The sequence below is a fragment of the Hylobates moloch genome, unplaced genomic scaffold, assembly GCF_009828535.3.
Source record: "Hylobates moloch isolate HMO894 unplaced genomic scaffold, HMol_V3 SCAFFOLD_15, whole genome shotgun sequence".
Classification (NCBI taxonomy): Eukaryota; Metazoa; Chordata; class Mammalia; order Primates; family Hylobatidae; genus Hylobates; species Hylobates moloch.
Window position 1 is genome coordinate 91926402 of NW_026652290.1, and position 22512 is coordinate 91948913.

The 22512-nt window shown below is 52.1% G+C and overlaps 2 protein-coding genes and 1 non-coding gene across 6 annotated transcripts in view; all 3 read left to right on the forward strand.

Annotated features, from left to right (window-relative positions):
* RELB (RELB proto-oncogene, NF-kB subunit) overlaps nt 1-7242 on the forward strand; it is a 45299-nt gene extending 38057 nt beyond the window's left edge. For 2 of the 3 annotated variants that reach the window (XM_032176446.2, XM_032176447.2), the window contains 4 exons: nt 1783-1998; nt 2994-3062; nt 3201-3278; nt 6455-7242. In XM_032176446.2, the coding sequence (XP_032032337.1) occupies nt 1783-1998; nt 2994-3062; nt 3201-3278; nt 6455-6840 (749 nt within the window). In that variant the 3' untranslated portion in view covers nt 6841-7242. The remainder of the gene's footprint in view (nt 1-1782; nt 1999-2993; nt 3063-3200; nt 3279-6454) is intronic. The other variant, XM_058428996.1, reaches the window with a different exon arrangement.
* Nucleotides 7243-8097: 855 nt separating this feature from the next.
* CLASRP (CLK4 associating serine/arginine rich protein) overlaps nt 8098-22512 on the forward strand; it is a 32204-nt gene continuing 17789 nt past the window's right edge. The window contains exons 1-5 of one of the 2 annotated variants that reach the window (XM_032177487.2): nt 8098-8161; nt 9237-9364; nt 21401-21498; nt 22120-22221; nt 22427-22506. In XM_032177487.2, coding sequence (XP_032033378.1) covers nt 9266-9364; nt 21401-21498; nt 22120-22221; nt 22427-22506 — 379 coding nt within the window. In that variant the 5' untranslated portion in view covers nt 8098-8161; nt 9237-9265. The remainder of the gene's footprint in view (nt 8162-9236; nt 9365-21400; nt 21499-22119; nt 22222-22426; nt 22507-22512) is intronic. The other variant, XR_004252278.2, reaches the window with a different exon arrangement.
* Nucleotides 17276-17379, forward strand: LOC116484320 (U6 spliceosomal RNA). The gene has a single exon (XR_004252503.1). It is a non-coding gene; the product is annotated as a U6 spliceosomal RNA (small nuclear RNA).

Sequence of the window (22512 nt, forward strand, 5' to 3'; positions counted from 1 at the left end):
TGAGACGGAGTTTTGCTCTTGTGGCCCAGGCTGGAGTGCAATGGCACAATCTCAGCTCGCTGCAACCTCTCCCTTCTTGGTGCAAGTTATTCTCCTGCCTTAGCCTCCCAAGTAGCTGGGACTATAGGTGTGTGCCACCACACCCGGCTAATTTTTTTTTTTTTTAGATGGAGTCTCACTCTGTCACCCAGGCTGGAATGCAGTGGCACGATCTCGGTTCACTGAAACCTCTGCTTCCCAGGTTCAAGTGATTCTCCTGCCTCAGCCTCCTGAGTAGCTGGTATTACAGGCACACACCACCACACCATGCTAATTTTTGTATTTTTAGTAGACACGGGGTTTCACCATGTTGGTCAGCCTGGCCTTGAACTCCCGACCTCAGGTGATCCACCTTCCTTGGCCTCCCAAAGTGCTGGGATTACAGGCGTGAGCCACCATGCCCGGCCTAATTTTGTATTCTTAGTAGAGACGGGGTTTCACCATGTTGGTCAGGCTAGTCTCGAACTCCTGACCTCAAGTGATCCACCCACCTCAGCCTTCCAAAGCGCTGGGATTACAGGTGTGAGCCACCGTGCCTGGTGATTAGTTTTTTTTTTTTTTTTTTTTTTTTTTTTTTGAGACGGAGTCTCGCTCTGTCACCCAGGCTGGAGTGCAGTGGCACAATCTCGGCTCACTGCAAGCTCAGCCTCCCGGGTTCAGGCCATTCTCCTGCCTCAGCCTCTCCAAGTAGCTGGGACTACAGGCACCCGCCACCACGCCCGGCTAATTTTTTTTGTATTTTTGGTAGAGACGGGGTTTCACCGTGGTCTCGATCTCCTGACCTCATGATCCGCCCACCTCGGCCTCCCAAAGTGCTGGGATTACAAGCGTGAGCCACCGCGCCCAGCCGATTAGTTTTATTTTTAGGAATATTAGAGGCTGGGCATGGTGGCTCACGCCTGTTATCACAGCACTTTGGGAGGCCAAAGTGGGAGGATTGCTTGTATCCAGGACTTTGAGACCAGCCTGGGCAACATGGTGAAACCCCTTCTCTACAAAAAATACAAAAAAATCAGCCGGGTGTGGTGGTGCATGCCTGTAATCCTAGCTACTTGGGAGGCTGAGGTAGGAAGATTTCAATGCCCAGAGGCAGAGGTTGCAGTGAGCCAAGATCATGGCATTTCACTCCAGCCTGGGTAACAGAGCGATACCCTGTCTCAAAAAAAAAAAAAAACAAGGCTGGACGCAGTGGCTCACGCCTGTAATCCCAGCACTTTGGGAGGCCAAGGCAGGCAGATCACGAGGTCAGGAGATCGAGACCATCCTGTCTAACATGGTGAAACCCCATCTCTACTAAAAATACAAAAAATTAGCCAGGCGTGGTGGCAGGTGCCTGTAGTCTCAGCTACTCAGGAGGCTGAGGCAGGAGAATGGCGTGAACCCGGGAGGTGGAGCCTACACTGAGCCGAGATCGCACCACTACACTCCAGCCTGGGTGACAGAGTGAGACTCCATCTCAAAAAAAAAAACAAAAAAAAAACAACAAAAAATTAGCCAGAGGTGGTGGTGAGTTCCTGTAATCCCAGCTACTCAGGAGGCTGAGGCAGGAGAATCGCTTGAACCTGGGAGGCGGAGGTTGCAGTGAGCCGAGATTGCGCCATTGCACTCCAGCCTGGGCAACAGAGCAAGACTCTCAAAAAAAAAAAGAGGAATATTAGTCTTGATTTTGGGGGAGGCTGGGCAAGTTGGGAGCACAGTGGCCCAGATGTCCTGGCTTAGCTGATGTCCCCCGTTTCCTGCCAGAGGACATATCAGTGGTGTTCAGCAGGGCCTCCTGGGAAGGTCGGGCTGACTTCTCCCAGGCCGACGTGCACCGCCAGATTGCCATTGTGTTCAAGACGCCGCCCTACGAGGACCTGGAGATTGTCGAGCCCGTGACAGTCAACGTCTTCCTGCAGCGGCTCACCGATGGGGTCTGCAGCGAGCCATTGCCTTTCACGTACCTGCCTCGTGACCATGGTAACTACAGCAACCCAGGGTGACCCACCACCTCGGAGACTAGGTCTTCGGCCTTGAGGAGACCCCAGTGGGGATGGGAAAGAGGCAGAACTAGAATGCAGGCTCAGAGCTACAAAGACAGTGTTCAGATCCTGGCTCTGCTGCTTACTGGTTGTGTGACCTTGGCCTCTCTGAGCCTCATTCTTCTGTGCAAAATGGAAATAATAGTAGCTGTCCTGTGACATTTGGAGAGTATTTAATCTTTCCTCCCCTCTGCATCCTGCACATGCCCGGGCCTGTGCTCAGTATTGCTAGAGAAACAGCAGTGACCAACACAGCCCCTAGCTGTGTCCTCATGAGGCTTATAGTCCTGAGGATAGGGGACAGCCTGTCCCTACAGAGTGATGACCAGTGGGCAGGACTGGAATGAAGTGCTCAAGGGCTTGCGTTGCCCAAAGGGGGCACCTGACCCAGCTGTGGGCATCAGGGAAGGCTTCTTGGAGGAGGGGACAGCGGAGCTGAGGACAGGAGGATGACTAAGCAGGGAAGTTTTCTAGGGAAGTAGTGAGAGTGGAGGAAGAGTGTTTTAAACAGCTGGAACAGCAGGTGCAAAAGTCCTGAGGCCAGATTGTGCCTGGGGTGCTCCAGGAACAACAAAGAGGCCAGTGTGTAGGCCGGGCGCGGTGGCTCATGCCTGTAATCACAGCAATTTGGGAAGCCGAGGCAGGCGGATCACCTGAAGTTAGGAGTTCGAGACCAGCCTGACCAGCACGGTGAAACCCTGTCTCCGCTAAAAATACAAAAATTAGCTGGTTGTAGTGGTGGGCGCCTGTAGTCCCAGCTACTCGGGAGGCTGAGGCAGAATTGCTTGAACCCGGTAGGCAGAGGTTGCAGTGAGCCAAGATTGTGCCATTGCACTTCAACCTGGGCGAAAGAGCAAGACTCACTATAGGCACCCACCACCATGCCCGGCTAATTTTAGTATTTAGTGTGTGTCCCTGATATCTCCTCAACAGACAGCTACGGCGTGGACAAGAAGCGGAAACGGGGGATGCCTGACGTCCTTGGGGAGCTGAACAGCTCTGGTGTGTGCCCTCTGCCCCTTTCTACCCCCATCCCCAGGTTCTGGGGAGGGGACAGCTGACCCCACTGCCCTGTCCCACCCCAGGCTGGGGAGGAAGGGCTGTCGGGGAACAGGGGTCCTCATCTCTGCCTTCCCTCAGACCCCCATGGCATCGAGAGCAAACGGCGGAAGAAAAAGCCGGCCATCCTGGACCACTTCCTGCCCAACCACGGCTCAGGTGGGTCCCAGCTACACATAAGCCCCTGTCCCCTGGGTGGGCAGAGGGTAAGTGGCACCCTTGCTTTTCTGGCCTCTTCACGCCCTCCAAGAGCAGCCACAAGGCGAGTCACTCAGCACTTAGCCAGCAACATAGAGTGGAAAGAATGAGGGCTCTGGAGACAGAATGGAAGTTCTGATCTCTCCTGGGCCATTTCCTTGCTATGTGACCTTCGTTAAGTTGCTCTACCTCTCAGAGCCTCAGGGACTCCTTTGAAAAGGCCCAGTACATACTTAGCTCAGTGGTGTTTTAAAATTTAATCTATTTCTTTTTTTTTTGGAGATGGAGTCTTGCTCTGTTGCCCAGACTGCAGTGCAGTGGCATGATCTCAGCTCACTATAACCTCTGCCTCCTGAGTTCAAGCAATTCTCCTGCTTCAGGCTCCCAAGTAGCTGGGACTAAAGGCATGCACCACCACGCCTGGCTAATTTTTGTATTTTTTAGTAGAGACGGGGTTTCACCACATTGGCCAGGCTGGTCCTGAACTCTTGACCTCAAGTGATCTGCTTGCCTCAGCCTCCCAAAGTGCTGGGATTACAGGCGTGAGCCACTGCGCCCCACCTATGATCACCTTTAACTGCATTTAGAGCAAAACTCAAAATAACAGGGGCTTCAACAGGATGGAACGTTATTTCTTGTCTCACATACGTAGTCCGTAGGGACTGAAAGTGGCTCATGACTGTAATCTCAGCACTTTGGGAGGCTGAGGCGGGTGGACTGCTTCAGTCCAGGAGTTTGAGACCAGCCTGGCCAACATGGTAAAACCCTGTTTCTTTTTTTTTTTTTTTGAGACGGAGTCTCGCTCTGTCCCCTAGGCTGGAGTGCAGTGGCACGATCTCGGCTCACTGCAACCTCCGCCTCCCGGGTTCACGCCATTCTCCTGCCTCAGCCTCTCCGAGTAGCTGGGACCACAGGCACCCGCCACCACGCCCGGCTAATTTTTTGTATTTTTTTTTTTTTAGTAGAGACGGGGTTTCACCATGGTCTCGATCTCCTGACCTCGTGATCCGCCCGCCTCGGCCTCCCAAAGTGCTGGGATTACAAGCGTGAGCCACTGCGCCCGGCCAGTAAAACCCTGTTTCTACTAAAAATACAAAAATTAGCTGAGCGTGGTGGTGCACACCTGTAGTCCCAGCTACTCAGAGGCTGAAGCAGAAGAATCACTTGAACCCAGGAGGTGGAGGTTGCGGTGAGCCAAGATTGCACCACTGCACTTTAGCCTGAGCAACAGAATGAGACCCTTCTCAAAACAACAACAACAACAAGAAACAGGACTGGCACTGTGGCTCACGCCTGTAATCCCAGCACTTTGGGAGGCCAAGGCAGGTAGATCACGAGGTCAAGAGAGAGAGACCATCCTGGCCAACATGGTGAAACTCCATCTCTACTAAAAATACAAAAATTAGCTGGATGTGGTGGCACATGCCTGTAGTCCCAGCTACTTGGGAGGCTGAGGCAGGAGAATCATTTGAACCCAAAAGGTGGAGGCTGCAGTGAGCCAAGATGGTGCCACTGTGTTCCAGCCTGGCCAACAGAGCAAGACTCTGTCTCAAAAACAAGAAACAAAAAACAGTCCATAGGTAGGTGTTCCAGGGATGGTCTGGTGACTGCATGATCATCAAGAGACCGAGGCTTCTGTCATTTTCAGTTCACCATCTCATGGTGCAAGGTGGCTGCTGTAGCTCCAGCCATTATGCCCACATTCCAGTTAGCAGACCTTAGTCACATGATCACATCAGGCTGCAAGGAAAGCTAGAAAATAGTCCCAATAGCCTTGTGTCTCTAAGGTTTGTCTTGTTCCAAAAAGAGAGTCCCTCTTTTTTTTGAGATAGTCTTGCTCTGTTGCCTAGGTTGGAGTGCAGTGGCACGATCTCAGCTCACTGTAACGTCCACTTCCCAGGTTCAAGTGATTCTCCTGCCTCAGCCTCCCAAGTAGCTGGGATTACAGGCGCCCACCACCACGCCCGGCTAATTTTTGTATTTTTGGGAGAGATGGGGTTTCGCCATGTTGGCCAGGCTGGTCTTGAACTCCTGACCTCAGGTAATCTGCCTGCCTTGGCCTGCCAAAGTGCTGGGATTACAGGCGTGAGCCACCATGCCTGGCCTCAGAATCCCTCTTATAATGAAACTTTTTTATTTGATTGTTATTTTTTCTTAAGTCCCCATTATGCCTGAGAATGACATTTATTTTTTGTGACAATTTTGGGACTGGTGACTTCCCAACTTGTGTCTCCCAAGGTCTGAAGATTTTACTTTTTGGGTTATCTCTGTATGTTGGGGGGCTTTGGAACCTCTTCTCCTTTCTCACTCTCAGGGAAAACTCTCCACAGCTGTGTAGCAGCATGGTTTCAACCATAGTTTCGCAACAGCTGTGTGAGCCTTCCATTTACTTTCCCTCAGTGCGTTAGTTTACTTATTATTATCATTATTTTGAGAGAGAAGGTCTTGCTCTGTTGCCCAGGCTGGAGTGCAGTGGTGTGATCATACTTCCCTGCAGCCTCAAACTGGGCTCAAGCAATCCTCCTGCCTCAGCCTGCCAAGTAGCTGGGACTACAGGCGAGCACCACCACACCCAGCTAACTTTTAAATAAATTTTTTGTAGAGACAGGGTCTCGCTATGTTGTGTTGGGATTACAGGTGTGAACCACCACGCTTGGCCTTCAATTTACTTATTATCTGAGAATGGTGATAGTCCCACATGGATTCTCCTTGGGATTAAGAGGGCACCTAAGGCCAGGCTTGGTGGCTCACACCTGTAATCCCAGCACTCTGGGAGGCCGAAGCAGGTGGATCACCTGAGGTCAGGAGTTCCAGACCAGCCTGGCAAACATGGTGAAACCCCATCTCTACTAAAAAGACAAGAATTAGCTGGGTGTGGCACGTGCCTGGCCTGTAGTTCCAGCTACTCGGGAGACTGAGGCAGGGGAATCAACTTGAACCGGGGAGGCAGAGGTTGCAGTGAGCCAAGAGCACCTCACTGCACTCCAGCCGGGGTGACAGAATGAGACTCCATCTCAAAAAAAAAAAAAAAAGGCCACCTAGATATCACATTTTGCAGGGAGTGGGGCATTTGATTTAGGGCCTGATCAGAAGTTGGCCCTAAATCACACTACACTTCTCTGTCTTCATCCCCGTAGGCCCGTTCCTCCCGCCGTCAGCCCTGCTGCCAGACCCTGACTTCTTCTCTGGCACCGTGTCCCTGCCCGGCCTGGAGCCCCCTGGCGGGCCTGACCTCCTGGACGATGGCTTTGCCTACGACCCTACGGCCCCCACACTCTTCACTATGCTGGACCTGCTGCCCCCGGCACCGCCACACGCTAGCGCTGTTGTGTGCAGCGGAGGTGCCGGGGCCGTGGTTGGGGAGACCCCCGGCCCTGAACCACTGACGCTGGACTCGTACCAGGCCCCGGGTCCCGGGGATGGAGGCACCGCCAGCCTCGTGGGCAGCAACATGTTCCCCAATCAGTACCGCGAGGCGGCCTTTGGGGGCGGCCTCCTATCCCCGGGGCCTGAAGCCACGTAGCCCCGCGATGCCAGAGGAGGGGCACTGGGTGGGGAGGGAGGTGGAGGAGCCGTGCAATCCCAACCAGGATGTCTAGCACCCCCATCCCCTTGGCCCTTCCTCATGCTTCTGAAGTGGACATATTCAGCCTTGGCGAGAAGCTCCGTTGCACGGGTTTCCCCTTGAGCCCATTTTACAGATGAGGAAACTGAGTCCGGAGAGGAAAAGGGACATGGCTCCCGTGCAGTAGCTTGTTACAGCTGCCTCTGTCCCCACATGTGGGGGCACATTCTCCAGTAGGATTCGGAAAAGATTGTACATATGGGAGGAGGGGGCAGATTCCCGGCCCTCCCTCCCCAGACTTGAAGGTGGGGGGTAGGTTGGTTGTTCAGAGTCTTCCCAATAAAGATGAGTTTTTGAGCCCCGGGTGTTTCATCTGTTCTGCGCTTGGGAAATGCCCTAGTCCCTTAGTAGCAAAGAAAGCCTCCAGGCTGGGGGCTCAGACCTGTCATCCCAGCAGTTTGGGAGGCCAAGGCAGGAGGATCGCTTGAACTCACGAGTTTGAGACCAGCCTGGGCGACATGACGAAACCTAGTCTCTACAAAAAATACAAAAATTAGCCGGGCGTGGTGCTGCGCGCCTGTAATCCCAGCTACTCCGGAGGCTGAGGTGGGAGGATCGCTTGAGCCCAGGAGGTGGACGTTGCAGTGAGCCAAGACCGCACCACTGCACTCCAGCTTGGGCGACAGCGCGAGGCTGTGTCTCAAAAAAATATAAAAATAAAAGTAAAAAATAAGACCGGGCATGGTGGCTCATGGCTGTAATCCCAGCACTTTGGGAGGCCGAGGCAGGTGGATCATCTGAGGTCAGGAGTTTGAGACCAGCCTGACCAAAATGGTGAAACCCTGTCTCCACTAAAAATAAAAAAATTAGCCGGGCTTGGTGGCGCGCGCCTATAGTCCCAGCTGAGGTGGGAGAATAGCCGGGAGGCTGAGATGGGAGAATAGCTGAAATCTAGGAGGCAAAGGTTGCAGTGAGCCTAGATCGCGCCACTGCCTTCTAGCCTGGGAGACAAAGAGAGACTCCGTCTCAAAAAAATAAAATTAAATAAATAAAATTTAAAAAGATAAAAAGATAAAGCATCGAAGTTCTTCCCTTGTCCGCTCTCCCACTTCTTTCTCCGGATCCCGCCTCTCTCGACTCTAGGACCCGCCTCTCACGTCGGCGGAAGTCCGCTGCACGGCGCTCCACCGTGCTCCGCCCCCTCCCCGGCGCAGTCTTTCATTTCCGTTTCCGGTGCGGGCCGCGCGCGAGCGCAGCGGTGGGAGGCGGCGACCAGCCGGTGAGTGCAGGCGGCGGGCTCGACCTCCCGGTTTTCAGGCAGGCGTCAGCCCAGCTTCTCCCTTTCCTCAGGCTCTCCCCATGCTGCTGTGGGCTTCTGCTGCGTCCCGGCCCCGAGGATCGCTCGTCCCTCACCCCATTCGGCCTGACGGGCCTCAGGCCGCGCCCGTGCCTCGGCTGTGGGCCAGAAGTTGCCGCATCGGACTCGGCCTTCGGCCCGGCAGCTTATCACAGGCCCCACCCCCTTGTCAAAAAACAAACAAACAAAACAAAACCCAGCCCAAATCCTCAGGCCGCGACGCGACCCGCAAGCCCTGTCCAAACCTTCGGTCTCCGCCCTTTCCCACAAGCCCTGCCCCCAAGCTCAGCCCACGCCCTCCCGTCAGCCAGCTCCGCCTCTCTCAGGCTCTACGCTGTTTTTCCTTGGATACTCTCCCCACCCCGCCATCTAGATCTCATCTTTAGACCTCAGCTTCACTCTGGTCTCCTTGCAACACTCCCTCCCCGTGTTCCCACTCCCTCTAGCATCTTCATCTTCTGCCACGCCCTTCACCTGTCCTCGACCTCCACCTTCATACAACTGCACTGTTCCCTTAAAGGCTTTCTCCAATTTCCTCCACCTGCCTTCATCCTTATCCTCCTTATCCCTCTACCACCCAGACTCATACCCAACCCCACGCATGGCCCCTAGTGGGAGCCTTTTCAGCTCTTCTCTTTCCCTTGAGCTCCAGCCTTAAGTGCTCAGGCTTTGCCTTCTGACCCTACTTCAAACACTATTGATGTTTCAAAACCTTTCATCCCCGACTCCAGTGCGTGGAATCTAGGACACCCCTTTCCCAGGGATGCTCACCTCAGAATCACCTAAGCGTTTTTCAGAATGCCCAAGCTGCCAGATCGAAGTTGTTAGGGATAGACTTGAACATCTGGCATACTGTTCTGCAGCTTCACTTCTGCTCCCTGAAGCTAAGAGATGTGTTGTTTGGGATCGACTCTGTCACCAACTTGTTAGATGACTTTGATTCTGCCCATACGGTTTTCACAGACCATCTGACTTTCTTGGTCCCTTCATCCCTCAGGTTGAGGCCCCAGGCTTGGCCTCACCACAATGTGGCACGAGGCTCGGAAGCATGAGCGGAAGCTTCGAGGCTTGATGGTCGACTACAAGAAGAGGGCGGAGCGGAGACGGGAGTATTACGAAAAGATCGTGAGTAACTGGCCTTTTGTCTGGGGTGAGGGACCCTGGGTTGGGGGGCACAGCTGGTCATCCTGGTAAAATCTGGGCTTGGAAGTATGTCGAGACAAGAGGCTCATTTCCTCAGGAGTATATTCATTAATCTTTTCTTGAGCATAATCATTGGTAGGATCCCAAGGGCTTCTGTTTGTTGTAGCATACTGTGTCATTTGGTGTCGCCTCCCAGCGCCGATCTGGTGTTAGCAAGAAAGAGGGAAGTCTCTGTAACCCTCAGAGCAGTCCTGACGTTATACTGGCCACCTCCAGAATGTTGTCTGTTTCGCTTATTGCTGGGTTCCCCGTTCCCAGAAGAGCTCAGCCACTCTTGAGGTTTGGCTTGGCACACAATAGCAGTGAGTATTAAGTTGGCCTGGCACGGTGGATCACGCCTGTAATCCCAGGTGGATCACCTGAGGTCACGAGTTCGAGACCAGCCTGGCCAAAAGGGTGAAACCCCATCTCTACTAAAGATACAAAAATTAGTAGCTGGGCGCGGTGGCTCAAGCCTGTAATCCCAGCACTTTGGGAGGCTGAGGCGGGCGGATCACGAGGTCAGGAGATCGAGACCATCCTGGCTAACACGGTGAAACCCCATCTCTACTAAAAACACAAAAAATTAGCCGGGCGTGTTGGCGGGCGCCTGTATTCCCAGCTACTCGGGAGGCTGAGGCAGGAGAATGGGAGAATGGCGTGAACCCAGGAGGTGGAGGTTGCGGTGAGCCGAGATCGCGCCACTGCACTCCAGCCTGGGGGACAGAGAAAGACTCCGTCTCAAAAAAAAAAACAACAAAAAAACTTAGCCAGGCTTAGTGGTGTGTGCATGTAGTCCCAGCTACTCGGGAGGCTGAGGCACGAGAATTGCTTGAGCCTGGGAAGAGGAGGCTGCAGTGCATGGAGATTGTGCCACTGAACTCCAGCCTGGGTGACAGAGCAAGACTCACGCCTGTAATCCCAGCACTTTGGGAGGCCAATGTGGGCGGATCACGAGGTCAGGAGATCGCGACTGTCCTGGCTAACACGGTGAAACCCCATCTCTACTAAAAATACAAAAAATTAGCCGGGCAAGGTGGCGGGCGCCTGTAGTCCCAGCTACTCGGGAGGCTGAGGCAGGAGAATGGTGTGAACCCGGGGGGCGGAGCCTGCAGTGGGCCGAGATACCCCCCCTCCCCTCCATGGGGGGCAGGGGGAACTCTTTTCCCTAAAAAAAAAAAAAAAAAAAAGACTGTCTCAAAAAATAGGAGTGAATATTAAGTGAAACCTGACCACTTCCCTCTCCTGTCTGATGCTTCAGTTGTTTTTGCGGGGAAGACCAAACTATCCTTGGCCTAAAAGACCCTTGTGGCCTGACCACTCAGCTTCATCCTTGGACAGCTCCACTGGCCTTCTGTTTCTGCCACCACAGGGCTTTGGCCTGTATTAGCCCCTCCTCACCTGTTTAACTCCTGTGTATCCTTGGGATCCCAGCTTGAAATGGCACCTGTTTACTAGGTTCAGTTTTCCTGTCAGATGACATTTATATAGAACTTTCCCATCTACTCTTGTATTACTGCCCCAGCCTCCTCCCTGGTCTGCTGGCCTCCAGTCCTGGCTCCTCCAGTCTGTCCTCCCTAGAAGAGTCCAACAGGCCTTTCTAAAGCACAAAACTGACCCTGTCCCTTCATTGCTCGGAGGACCTCTATGGCTCCTAAGTGCCCTTGAGAGAAAGCCCAGGCTCCTCACTGTGGCCTTTAGGGTCCTGCATGGCCTGGCCTTTGCCCTTCCTCCAGACTCACACCACCCCACACTCTGCCTTGTTCCTTTGCACAAGTCATTTTGGCCTCCTTGCTATTCCTCCACTGACCCAAGCGCTCCCTGGCCACGGGACCTTTGTATGAGCTCTTCCCATACCTGGTTAACTACTGCTCATCTGTCAGATCTCAGTCCTCAGAGAAGTCTTGTTTCCCAAGCTCAGTCAGGTGTCCTCTAAAAATGCCCTAATCATAGCTCCCTTTCCTTCCCCTTTGTGGAATTTAACACACTTAAGATACACATTCATGGGCCTGGTGTGGTGGCTCACACCTGTAATCCTGGCATTTTGGGTGCCAGGGCAGGTGGATCACCTCAGGTCAAGAGTTTGAGACCAGCCTGGCAAACATGATGAAACCTTGTCTCTACTAAAAATACAAAAATTAGCTGGAGGTGGTGAGGAGCCTGGGCTTTCTCTCAAGGGCACTTAGGAGGCATAGAGGTGCTCCGAGCAATGAAGGGACAGGGTCAGTTTTTGTGCTTTAGAAAGGCCTCTTGGACTCTTCTAGGGAGGACAGACTGGAGGAGCCAGGACTGGAGGCCAGCAGACCAGGGAGGAGGCTGGGGCAGTAATACAGGAGTAAATGGTAATCCCAGCTACTCGGGAGGCTGAGGCAGGAGAATTGCCTGAACCCGGGAGGCATAGGTTGCATTGCTATCCAGCCTGGGCAACAGAGCGAGACTCCATCTCAAAAAAAAAATTTTTTTTGTATATATATATATATATGTATATATATATATGTATATATATATACACACACACACACACACACACACGCACACGCACACACAGTTTGAACATCCCTAATTCAAAATCTGAAATGCTTCAAAATCTCTTTTTTTTTTAAGACAGAGTCTTGCTCAGTCGCCCAGACTGGAGTGCAGTGGCATGATCTCAGCTCACTGTAACCTCCACCCGCCAGGTTCAAGCTATTCTCCTGCCTCACTCAACCTCCTGAGTAGCTAGAATTACGGACGTGTGCCACCATGCCTGGCTAATTTTTGCACTTTTGGTAGAGACAGGGTTTCACCATGTTGGTCAGGCTAGTCTTGAACTCCCGACCTCAGGTGATTTGCTTGCCTCGGCCTCCCAAAGTGCTGGGATTACAGACATGAGCCACCACGCCCGGCTAGCTCCAAAATCTGAAACTTTCTGCATACTGACATGATGCCCCACTACAAGTGGAAAGTTTCACATGTAAGTACTTAACACAAACTTTGTTTCATGCACAAAATTATTTAAAATATTGTATACAATTACCTTCAGGCTGCGCTTATAAAGTATAAATGAATTTGGTCTTTGGACTTGGGTGCCATCCCTAAGATATCTCATTATGAATAGGCAAATATTCCAAAATCTGAAAAAATCCGAAACGCTTCTGATCCCAAGCACTTCGGATAAGGAACACTTACCGTGTGTGTGTGTGTGTGTGTGTGTGTGAGTGTATGTGTATAAAAATCCCGTCTTTACTAAAAATACAAAAAATTAGCCGGGCGTGATGGCGGGTGCCTGTAGTCCCACCTACTTGGGAGGCTGAGGCAGGAGAATGGCATGAACCCAGGAGACGGAGCTTGCAGTGAGCGAGACTCCGTCTCAAAAAAAAAAAAAAATGTTTATCCATTCATACGTATATGCACATACCCAGCTCTGTGAGTGTGGGGACTAGTTATATTTGGGTCACATTTGTACCCTAGGGTTGGGTCCATCAAATATGGTTTGAAAGAATAGATGAATAAAACAATATTAACAACAGTAGGCCAGGCGCGGTGGCTCACACCTGTAATCCCAGCACTTTGGGAGGCTGAGACAGGCGGATCACGAGGTCGGGAGATCGAGACCATCCTGGCTAACACGGTGAAACCCCGTCTCTACTAAAAATACAAAAAATTAGCCGGGCGCGGTGGCAGGCGCCTGTAGTCCCAGCTACTCGGGAGGCTGAGGCAGGAGAATGGCATGAACCCTGGAGGCGGAGCTTGCAGTGAGCCGAGGTCACGCCACTGCACTCCAGCCTGGGCGACAGAGTGAGACTCCGTCTCAAAAAAAAAAAAAAAAAGAAATATTAACAATAGCAATTAACCATTTAATTGATCCTTCGCAGGCACCCCTAGGCCATGTGAGAGATGCAGGATTTTTTTTGAATCCCCACAGTCACCCGTGAGACAGAGACTGCTCTTACTTCCACTCAGCAGAGAAGAGGAAGCTCTGAGAGCTCCTTGCTTGCCTCTGCCACCCAGGAAGGAACCACGGGGCTAAAGGGAGAACTCAGCTCTGATAGTGTCAGAATGATGTGACCATGAAGGCAAGGCCTGGGTCTCTGTTGGTCATAGCTGAGGCCCCAGCAGTGGCCTAGGAACACAGCACTCAGGAATGAATAGCTACCTTTTTTTTTTTTTTGAGATAGAGTCTCGCTCTGTCGCCCAGGCTGGAATGCAGTGGCATGATCTCAGCTCATTGCAACTTCCGCCTTCCAGGTTCAAGCAATTCTCCTGCCTTAGCCTCCCAAGCAGCTGGGACTACAGGTGCCCACCACCATGCCCGGCTAATTTTTGTATTTTTAGTAGAGACAGGGTTTCACCATATTGGCCAGGCTGGTCTCAAACTCCTGACCGCAAGTGATCCGCCCGCCTCAGCTTCCCAAAGCGCTGGGATTATAGGTGTGAGCCACCACACCCGGCCTAGCTGCCATTTATTAAGGGCCCATGGTGTGCCAGACCCAGTGCTCACCAGCTTGGCATAGTAGTCCTTTTAACAGGCCTGCGAGGTGGGTGTTGATCATGCCTGTGTTAAAGGTGATGTACGATAACAGCTAATGCTGTTGAGCAGTTCTCTGGTAACCACTGTGCTAACTACTTGGCTTGTGTCTCCGCTTCATCAAAGCCACACCCAAGACTAGGAGGTGGTTCTTACTATTTCCATTTTACAGAGGACAAAACTGGAGCACGGAGATACGTGGCTTACAGTCACATAGCATGAGGGCACAGCTGGCACTGTAACCCAGTCTCTGACCCTTAACCTCTCTAAGCTTTTCACCTGCGCCTTATCATGCAGAAATAGAGGTTCAAAAAGGTGAGGCGTAGCAAGACCCCATCTCTGCAAAAAATAATTAAAAAAAAATTAGCCAGGTTTGGTGGCATGCGCCTGTGGTCCCAGCTACTTGGGAGGCTGAGGCAAGATGAGACCTGGGAGGATGGGGCTACAGTGAACTGTGATTGCACCACTGCACTGGAACCTGGGTGACAGAGTGAGACCCTGTCTCAAAAAAGAAAGGTGAAGCGACTTGCCCAAGGTGACACAGCCAGGAGGTGAGATCCCATCATGGTTAGTCCTTAGAATTTGGGAGTCATGGGGCTCTGGGTTCAAATTCTAGCGATCCCACTTACCTATAGTGTGACATGGGCAAGTGACTGCCTCCCTGAGCCCATTTCCTCTTCCACATGCGAAATGATGTCACATGGACAATCAGCTTTGGCTCTAACAAACCTAGAGCATCCATCAGTGGCTTAAACAAGATAGACGTTTATTTCTTAGTCACTGAAAAGCCAAGAGGTAGCCAGTTAGCTCGGGGACCTAAGCTGCTTCTGTTTGGTTCTCCTGGGCACAGCTTCTCTTCCCAGTGTTGCAACAAGGTCTAAGAGGCTCTGGCCATCGTGTCTTCATTCTATCCAGCAGGGAGGAAAAAGAGAGGAAAAGGGGCAAAGCGCTCATGCCGTTTGTTGAGAAAGTTTCTAGGCCAGGTGCGGTCGCTCACGCCTGTAATCCTAGCACTTTGGGAGGCCGAGGCAGGAGGGTTGCTTGAGCCCAGGAGTTCGAGACCAGCCTGGACAACATGGTGAAACCCCTTCTATACCAAAATATACAAAAATTAGCCGGGTACGGTGGCGTGCATCTGCGGTCCCAGCTCCTCAAGAGGGTGAGGTGGGAGGATCTCTTGAACCCGGGAGGTGGAGGCTGCAGTGAGCTGTGACTATACCACTGCACTCCAGCCTGAGTGGGAGAATAAGACCCTATCTTTAAAAAAAAAGTTTCTGGATGTTTTCCCGTAACATTTCCACTCCTCCCCTGCTGACCAGGAAGTAGTCTCATGAACAGCAGTGAGGAAGGCTAAGAGGTGTAGACTTTATTTTGGGTCGCCCTGACCAGATATATTTGGAGTTCTATTACTGTTGTAGGAAAGGGAATAGATGTTGGTTGCCAATTAATAGTTTGCCACAAACAGCGGAGACAAGAGCATGTCCTTCGATGTTGTCGCAGTGTTGGACACACGGACCACTGAGAGAGGCCTGGCCAGCATCGCTATCGCTCAGTAAATATTAGCTCTTGTTATTGACGTTACTGTTCCTGATAGAGCTGGAGTTTGGATCCAGGTGGAGGGATGGTGCAGAGGAAAGAAGGCTGGAGCTGGGACTCCAGGCCCCCTCCCTGTTAGCAGGGGAGCTTGCTGCATTGTATTCCCCCTCAGGACAGTGGTGACGACCAACCCCTCTCACTGGATAATGGGGAAGAGCTCAAAGAACCAATGTCTGTGGGTGCTTTGTGGTGCAGGCCTGTACAAGCGGCCATTGTCCCTGTATGCCAACGTGACCTGCATTCCGATCTGGGCTGCCAAGCTGTGGAGTATGGCTGGGCCGTGGCTGATGGCTGCTTTGAGGAGGGGACTCTCATCTCAGTCTTGGGCCGAGAGCGGAGGCTGTGGAGCGAGTGTCAGTGAAGCTGCGGTAGATTGTGGCAGGCTGAATGAGTGTGTCCAGATGCAGTTGGTTTCTCTCTTCTTGATTTGTCGTTAGAGCCTGCTATCTCTCCCTGTCTTCAGTCCCAGGCAGACTCCGGTTCTGTCATTGCTTCTGTCCTTGTCAACTTTCCTTTTTAATCAGTGGTTTGGAAAAGAAACAATCCTCTGTTGATACGGAAATGAGAAGTAAACAGGTGGCAGCTCAGGTGTCGCCTCTTCCAGGAAGCTCCAGACTGACCCCCAAGTCCGGGTCAGGTGTTCCCCCTGTGGGCCCCCATCTCAGCGCTGTCCACTTTAGGTTGTCCTTGTGTGGGGACAAGTCTTTGTCCCACACTGGACTGTGAGCCCATGAGGGCAGGGCCAGGGCTATCTCAGTTACTGCCATACCCTAGCACAAGGCCGGCTTAACAGTTGAATGAAGGAATCAATGAACAACTTTATGAACTCCTCTGACACAATCTGATCCTAGAGACAGGATAATCCAGTGGTTAAGAGTTGGTTTTGGGCTGGGAGCGGTGGCTCATGCCTGTAATCCCAACACTTTGGGAGGCCGAGGCGAGCGGATCACCTGAGGTCAGGAGTTCAAGACCAGTCTGACCAACATGGAGAAACCTCATCTCTACTAAAAATACAAAATTAGCCGGGCATTGTGGTGCATGCCTGTAGTTCCAGCTACCTGGGAGGCTGAGGCAAGAGAATCGCTTGAACCCGGGAGGCAGAGATTGTGGTTAGCCTAGATCGCGCCATTGCAGCCCAGCCTGGGCAACAAGAGTGAAACTCTGTCTCAAAAAAAAAAAAAGGCCGGGCGCGGTGGCTCACGCTTGTAATCCCAGCACGGCGGAGGCAGGAGAATGGCGTGAACCCGGGAGGCGGAGCTTGCAGTGAGCTGAGATCGCGCCACTGCACTCCAGCACTCCGGCCTGGGTGACAGAGCGAGACTCCGTCTCAAAAAAAAAAAAAAAAGTGGATTTTGGATCTTGAAGAGGTACTTATACACTTATGTTCATTACAGCGTTATTAGCAATAGCCAAGAGGTGGACGCAAGCTAAATGTCCATTGAGGGATACATCGAGAAAGAAAATGTGGTCTCTACACATAATGCAATATTATTCAATCTTAAAAAAGAAAGAAATCCTGTCCTATGCTACAATATCAGTGAGCCCTGAAGATGTTATGCTAAGTGAAATAAGCCAGTCGCAAAAAGACAGTATTGTATGATCCGCTCATAAGTATCTAAAATAGTTAAACCTTGCTTGAGCGCAGGAGTTCCAGGCTGCAGTGAACTGTGATCACACCACTGTACTCCAGCCTGGGTGACAGAGCGAGACTCCATCTCAAAAAAACAGACAGAGAGAGGAAGGGAGGAAGGGAGCTCACTTCGGCAGCACATACACTAAAATTGGAACGATACAGAGATTAGCATGGCCGCTGTGCACGGATGACACAAAAATTCGTGAAACTTTCCGTATTTTTGGTAAAGAAAAAGAAACCTAAAAGAAAAGTCAAACCCTCAGAAAAAGAAAATACAGTGGAGGTTGACAGGGATGGGGGGAGGAGGAAAGGGGAAGTTCAGTTTTGTTTCAGTTTTGTAAGATTTAAAAAGTTCTAAAGCTCTGTTGCACCACAGGATGCATGTAGTTACTACTACTGTACTGTACACTTAAAAATGTTAAGATGATAAATATTTTTTACCACAATAAAAGAATTATTCTTGGCCAGGTGTGGTGGCCCACACCTGTAATCCCAGGATTTTGGGTGGCTGAGGCAGGCGGATCACCTGAGGTGAGGAGTTGAAGACCAGCCTGGCCAACATGGTGAAATCCCGTCTCTACTAAAAATACAAAAAAATTAGCCAGGCATGTTGGTGCATGCCTGTACTCGGGAGGCTGAGGCAGGAGAATCGCTTGAACCCAGGAGGCGGAGGTTGCAGTGAGCCAGGATCATGCCATTGCACTCCAGCCTGGGCAACAAGAGTGAAACTCTTGTCTCAAAACAAACAAACAAAAAATTACTTTTAAAAAGCAAATAAATAAAAAGAAGTAGGTTTTGTAGTCAGGCCCATCTGGGTTCAAATCCTAGTTCTGCTTATTCCTAATGTTAGGCAGGTGGACCCCATGGCTTTGAGCCTCAGTTTGCTCATCTGTAACATGGGCATAAGAATAGTACCAGCTGGATGTGGTGGTTTATGCCTGTAATCCCAGCACTTTGAGGGGCCGAGGCGGGCGGATCACGAGGTCAGGAGTTCGAGACCAGCCTGGCCAACATGGTGAAACCCTGTCTCTACTAAAAATACCAAAATTAGCCAAGCGTGGTGGCGGGCACCTGTAATCCCAGCTACTCGGGAGGCTGAGGCAGGAGAATCCCTTGAACTTGGGAGGCGGAGGTTGCAGTGAGCCGAGATTGCGCCATTGTACTCCAGCCTGGGTGACAGAGTGAGACTCTGTCTCAAAAAAAAAAAAAAGAAAAAAGAATAGTATGTTTCTCCCATGGTTGGGACATTAGAGTGAGACAGTGCACATCAAATAGCGCCTGGTTTTTAGTAGGGTTCATTGACTTTTCCAGAATCTCCCAACAGAACCAGGCTCTGGACTCCAGGTGTTTACTCCCGGCTCAGTGCTTATTCCTTTCTATAAAGCTGACCCTGCCAGTAGCTTCCCTGTACCTGCCAAATTCTGTCGTGCAAACAGTGTCCCATGAGTCCTGGCTGTGGGAACTGGGCATTTGGCCTGGAGCAGCCTCAGGAGTATGACGAGATCTTGGCCTTGGACTTGGCTGGCTTGTCCCAGGGCAGAGGGCACTGGGTGCACTGTGTGGCCCCAGCTGAGGAATCAGCTAAGGAATCGAGGGAGGCAGGCGAGGTGCAGCATGAGTAGCTGGACTCCAGCAGCGCCACCTCGCTGGGCCTGTGGTCTTGAGTGTTCCTTAGACTCAATTTCTTTAGGTGTGAAATGAGAGTCACAGCAGCCCAGCACCTGGCACATAGTGAGTGCGGGGTTGCAACTAGCCAGGTATTAGCTGTGGTGCCTGGTGAGTGACTCAGCTCCTTCCAGCCCGGGCTCCACCTTCTCATCTGCCAGCTGAGGGCTGAGATGGAGACAGAGTGAGGAGGTGCAGGAGCTTGGAAACTTGGAGCTGGCGTTTTTTTCCTGAAGGGGCTCAGAGTCTTCATCTGTTAGTAAGGATTATTCCTCTCTTTCCTTCATTGGGTGTTCTCAAGCGCCTGCTGTGGGCCAGGCCCTGTTCTAGGCTTTAGGGATATAGCAGCCAAAACAGAGTCCTGCCTCCTGGGGGTTACGTTCTAGCATGGGAGAAAGGTGATGAATGAGTATTAGGTCCAGTGGCAGGTGGTAGCGGGTGCTGAAGAGAAAACAAGTGGAGTTAAGTGAGTGAATTGTGTGGTATGTGAATTACTTCTCAATAAAGCCACAGAGTGAAGGAGCTGGGGTAGATAAGCGGGGAGCTATTTAGATAGGGTCACTGAGGACGGCTTTTAGGAGGAGATCTGGAGTAAACAGGGGAGCAGCAAGTGCAGAGTTCCAAGCAGAAGCACGGGGCATGTCTGGAATGCCCAAGGAATGGCGTGAGGTGAGGGCCTCTGTGCCTGGAGCAGAGTAGGGGAGGGAAGAAGTCAAGAGAGGGACAGGCCAGCGCCTGTGAGGGCTGAGCAGTCGGGAGCGGGGTGGGGGGTGGCAGGCGGGGTGTGGCCCAACAAATGTCAGCAAATCCCCTAGAGGCAGAGCCCAGCCTGGACCAGACTGTGTCCGCATATTGAAAGATGACCAACATCATTAGCCATCAAGGAAATGCCAGTCAGAACCACAAGATACCACTTCACCCACACTAGGCTGGCTGACATGGAAAGGACAGACTATAACAAGTAGTAGGCCGGGCATAGTGGCTCATGCCTGTAATCCCAGCACTTTGGGAGGCCGAGGCGGGCGGATCACCTGAGGTCAAGAGTTCGAGACCAGCTGGACCAACATGGCGAAACCCCGTCTCTACTAAAAATACAAAACTAGCTGGGCGTGGTGGCGCATACCTGTAATCCCAGCTACTCAGGAGGCTGAGGCAGGAGAATCACTAGAACCTGGGAGGTGGAGGTTGCAGTGAGCTGAGATCGTGCCATTGCACTCCAGTTGAAGAACCTGATTTCTCTACATTCTTGTCACTACTTTTTTTTGTTTTGTTTTGTTTTGTTTTTTGTTTTTTGAGATGGAGTCTCACTCTTGTCCCCCGGGCTGGAGTGCAGTGGCGTGATCTCTGCTTACTGCAGCCTACCTCCGCCTCCTGGGTTCAAGCGATTCTCCTGCCTCAGCCTCTCAAGTAGCTGGGATTACAGGTGCCTGCCACCATGGCTGGCTAATTTTTTTGTATTTTTAGTAGAGACAGGGTTTCACCATGTTGGCCAGGCTGGTCTTGAACTCCTGACCTCAGGTGATCCGCCTGCCTCGGCCTCCCAAAGTGCTGGGATTACCGGCGTGAGCCACTGTGCCCGGCCCACTGCTTGTTATAGTCTGTCCTTTCTATGTCAGCCAGCCTAGTGTGGGTGAAGTGGTATCTTGTGGTTCTGATTGGCATTTCCCTGATGGCTAATGATGTTGGTCATCTTTCCATGTGCGGATGCAGTCTGGTCCAGGCTGAAGTGTCCACACCAGTCTCTAAATGAATGGCCCTGAGGATAGGAGGTGAAGAGTTAAGGGGGCTGATATTTTAGAGAGCGAGGTCTTCGTACTGGCTATGCAGAAGATTGGGCCACCACCTCGAGAGAAACCAATAACTTATTTCTTTAATTTCTTTTTTTTTTTTCTTTTTTTGAGTTGGAGTCTTGCTCTGTTGCCCAGGCTAGAGTGCGGTGACACAATCTCAGCTCACTGCAACTTCTGCCTCCCAAGTTCAAGCGATTCTCCTGCCTCAGGCTCCCAAGTAGCTGGGATTACAGGCATGTGTCACCATGCCCAGCTAATTTTTTGTATTTTTAGCAGAGCCTGGGTTTCGCCATGTTGGTCTGGAACTCCTGACTTCAGGTGACCTGCCTGCCTTGGCCTCCCAAAGTGTTGAGATTACAGGCGTGAGCCACCAAGCCTAGCCAATTCCCTTATTTCTAAAGGTTAGCAGGTTGGTTCACCTCTGAGGTATGCCCCACTTGACCTTAGAAGTGAGCTTGTTGCAGGCCGGGCACGGTGGCTCATGCCTGTAATCCCAGCACTTTGGGAGGCCAAGGCGGGCGGATCACGAGATCAGGAGATCCAGACCATCCTGGCTAACAGGGTGAAACCCCGTCTCTACTAAAAACACAAAAAATTAGCCGGGCGTGGTGGCGGGCGTCTGTAGTCCTAGCTACAGACTGAGGCAGGAGAATGGCGTGAACCTGGGAGGCGGAGCTTGCAGTGAGCCGAGATCCGCACCACTGCACTCCAGCCTGGGCGACAGAGCGAGACTCCATCTGAAAAAAAAAAAGGGTGGTGACCTCAGTCCTGTTTGTTTACCCCTGCAGAAGAAGGACCCAGCCCAGTTCCTGCAAGTACATGGCCGAGCTTGCAAGGTGCACCTGGATTCTGCAGTCGCCCTGGCCGCTGAGAGCCCTGTTAATATGTAAGACTAATACGGGAGGCAGGGGAGTGTCTGAAGTCTGGGAGTCAAAACGGACCTGGGGTGGTGTAGAGTCTGGAGCAGAGACTGAAGTATGGACAGACCTTTGGGGACTCAGAGGCAGGGAAGGCGTGACGCCCATATGAAGGTGATAGTCACAGGGTGTAAGAACAATGAGCAGGGATTGGGGTGGAGGCCCAGAGTAGCAGTCGTGGTTGGAGGACTTAGAAATGGGTGGAGCCAGGGCCAGAGGCCCAGAGGAAGCAGAGAGTAGGTTGCCAGACCAGAGCTGTCTCAGGGTGCCTGGGGCCCGCCCTTCAAATACCCACTAGGACGTGGTTCAAGTTCCCCCCTATTGCTTGGTTCTGAGAAATGGGGCCCTGGTGTCCCCAGGGGCAGTCAGATGACTGGCCTGTTTCAAGTCCCAGGAGCCTGAATGTGGATTCAGGGAGGCTTGCAACAGAAGGGACTGAGAGCTGGGGGTTGAGGTGACGGTCATGGCATGGGGACCGAAGCAGGCTGAGGGCCAGGCTTCCAAGTCTCAGCTGGCAGGGAGCAGGCGCTTTGTGTCCTGGGCAGTATGGACCCTGAGGTTCTTGCTTTCTTGCTCCCCTCCCACTTCAGGATGCCCTGGCAGGGGGACACCAACAACATGATTGACCGATTCGATGTCCGTGCCCACCTGGACCACATCCCCGACTACACCCCCCCTCTGCTCACCACCATGTAAGCCACCTCCTAGGGGGTTGCCAGGCACAGCGTCATACCCAGGAGCCCCTGTTCTTTTCCCAGCCTGCCTGTCACCTTCCTAGGAGCCGCTCCTATTTGGTACCGCCCTGATCCTGAGGGGGATGCCTCATTTCCCTTCCTGCTGGCTTGGGGTGGGATCCACCCCTTCTTTCTGATTTCAAGGTCTCGCCCTCCCCTAAAGCTCCCCAGAACAGGAGTCAGACGAACGGAAGTGTAACTACGAGCGCTACAGAGGCCTGGTGCAGAACGACTTTGCCGGCAGTGAGT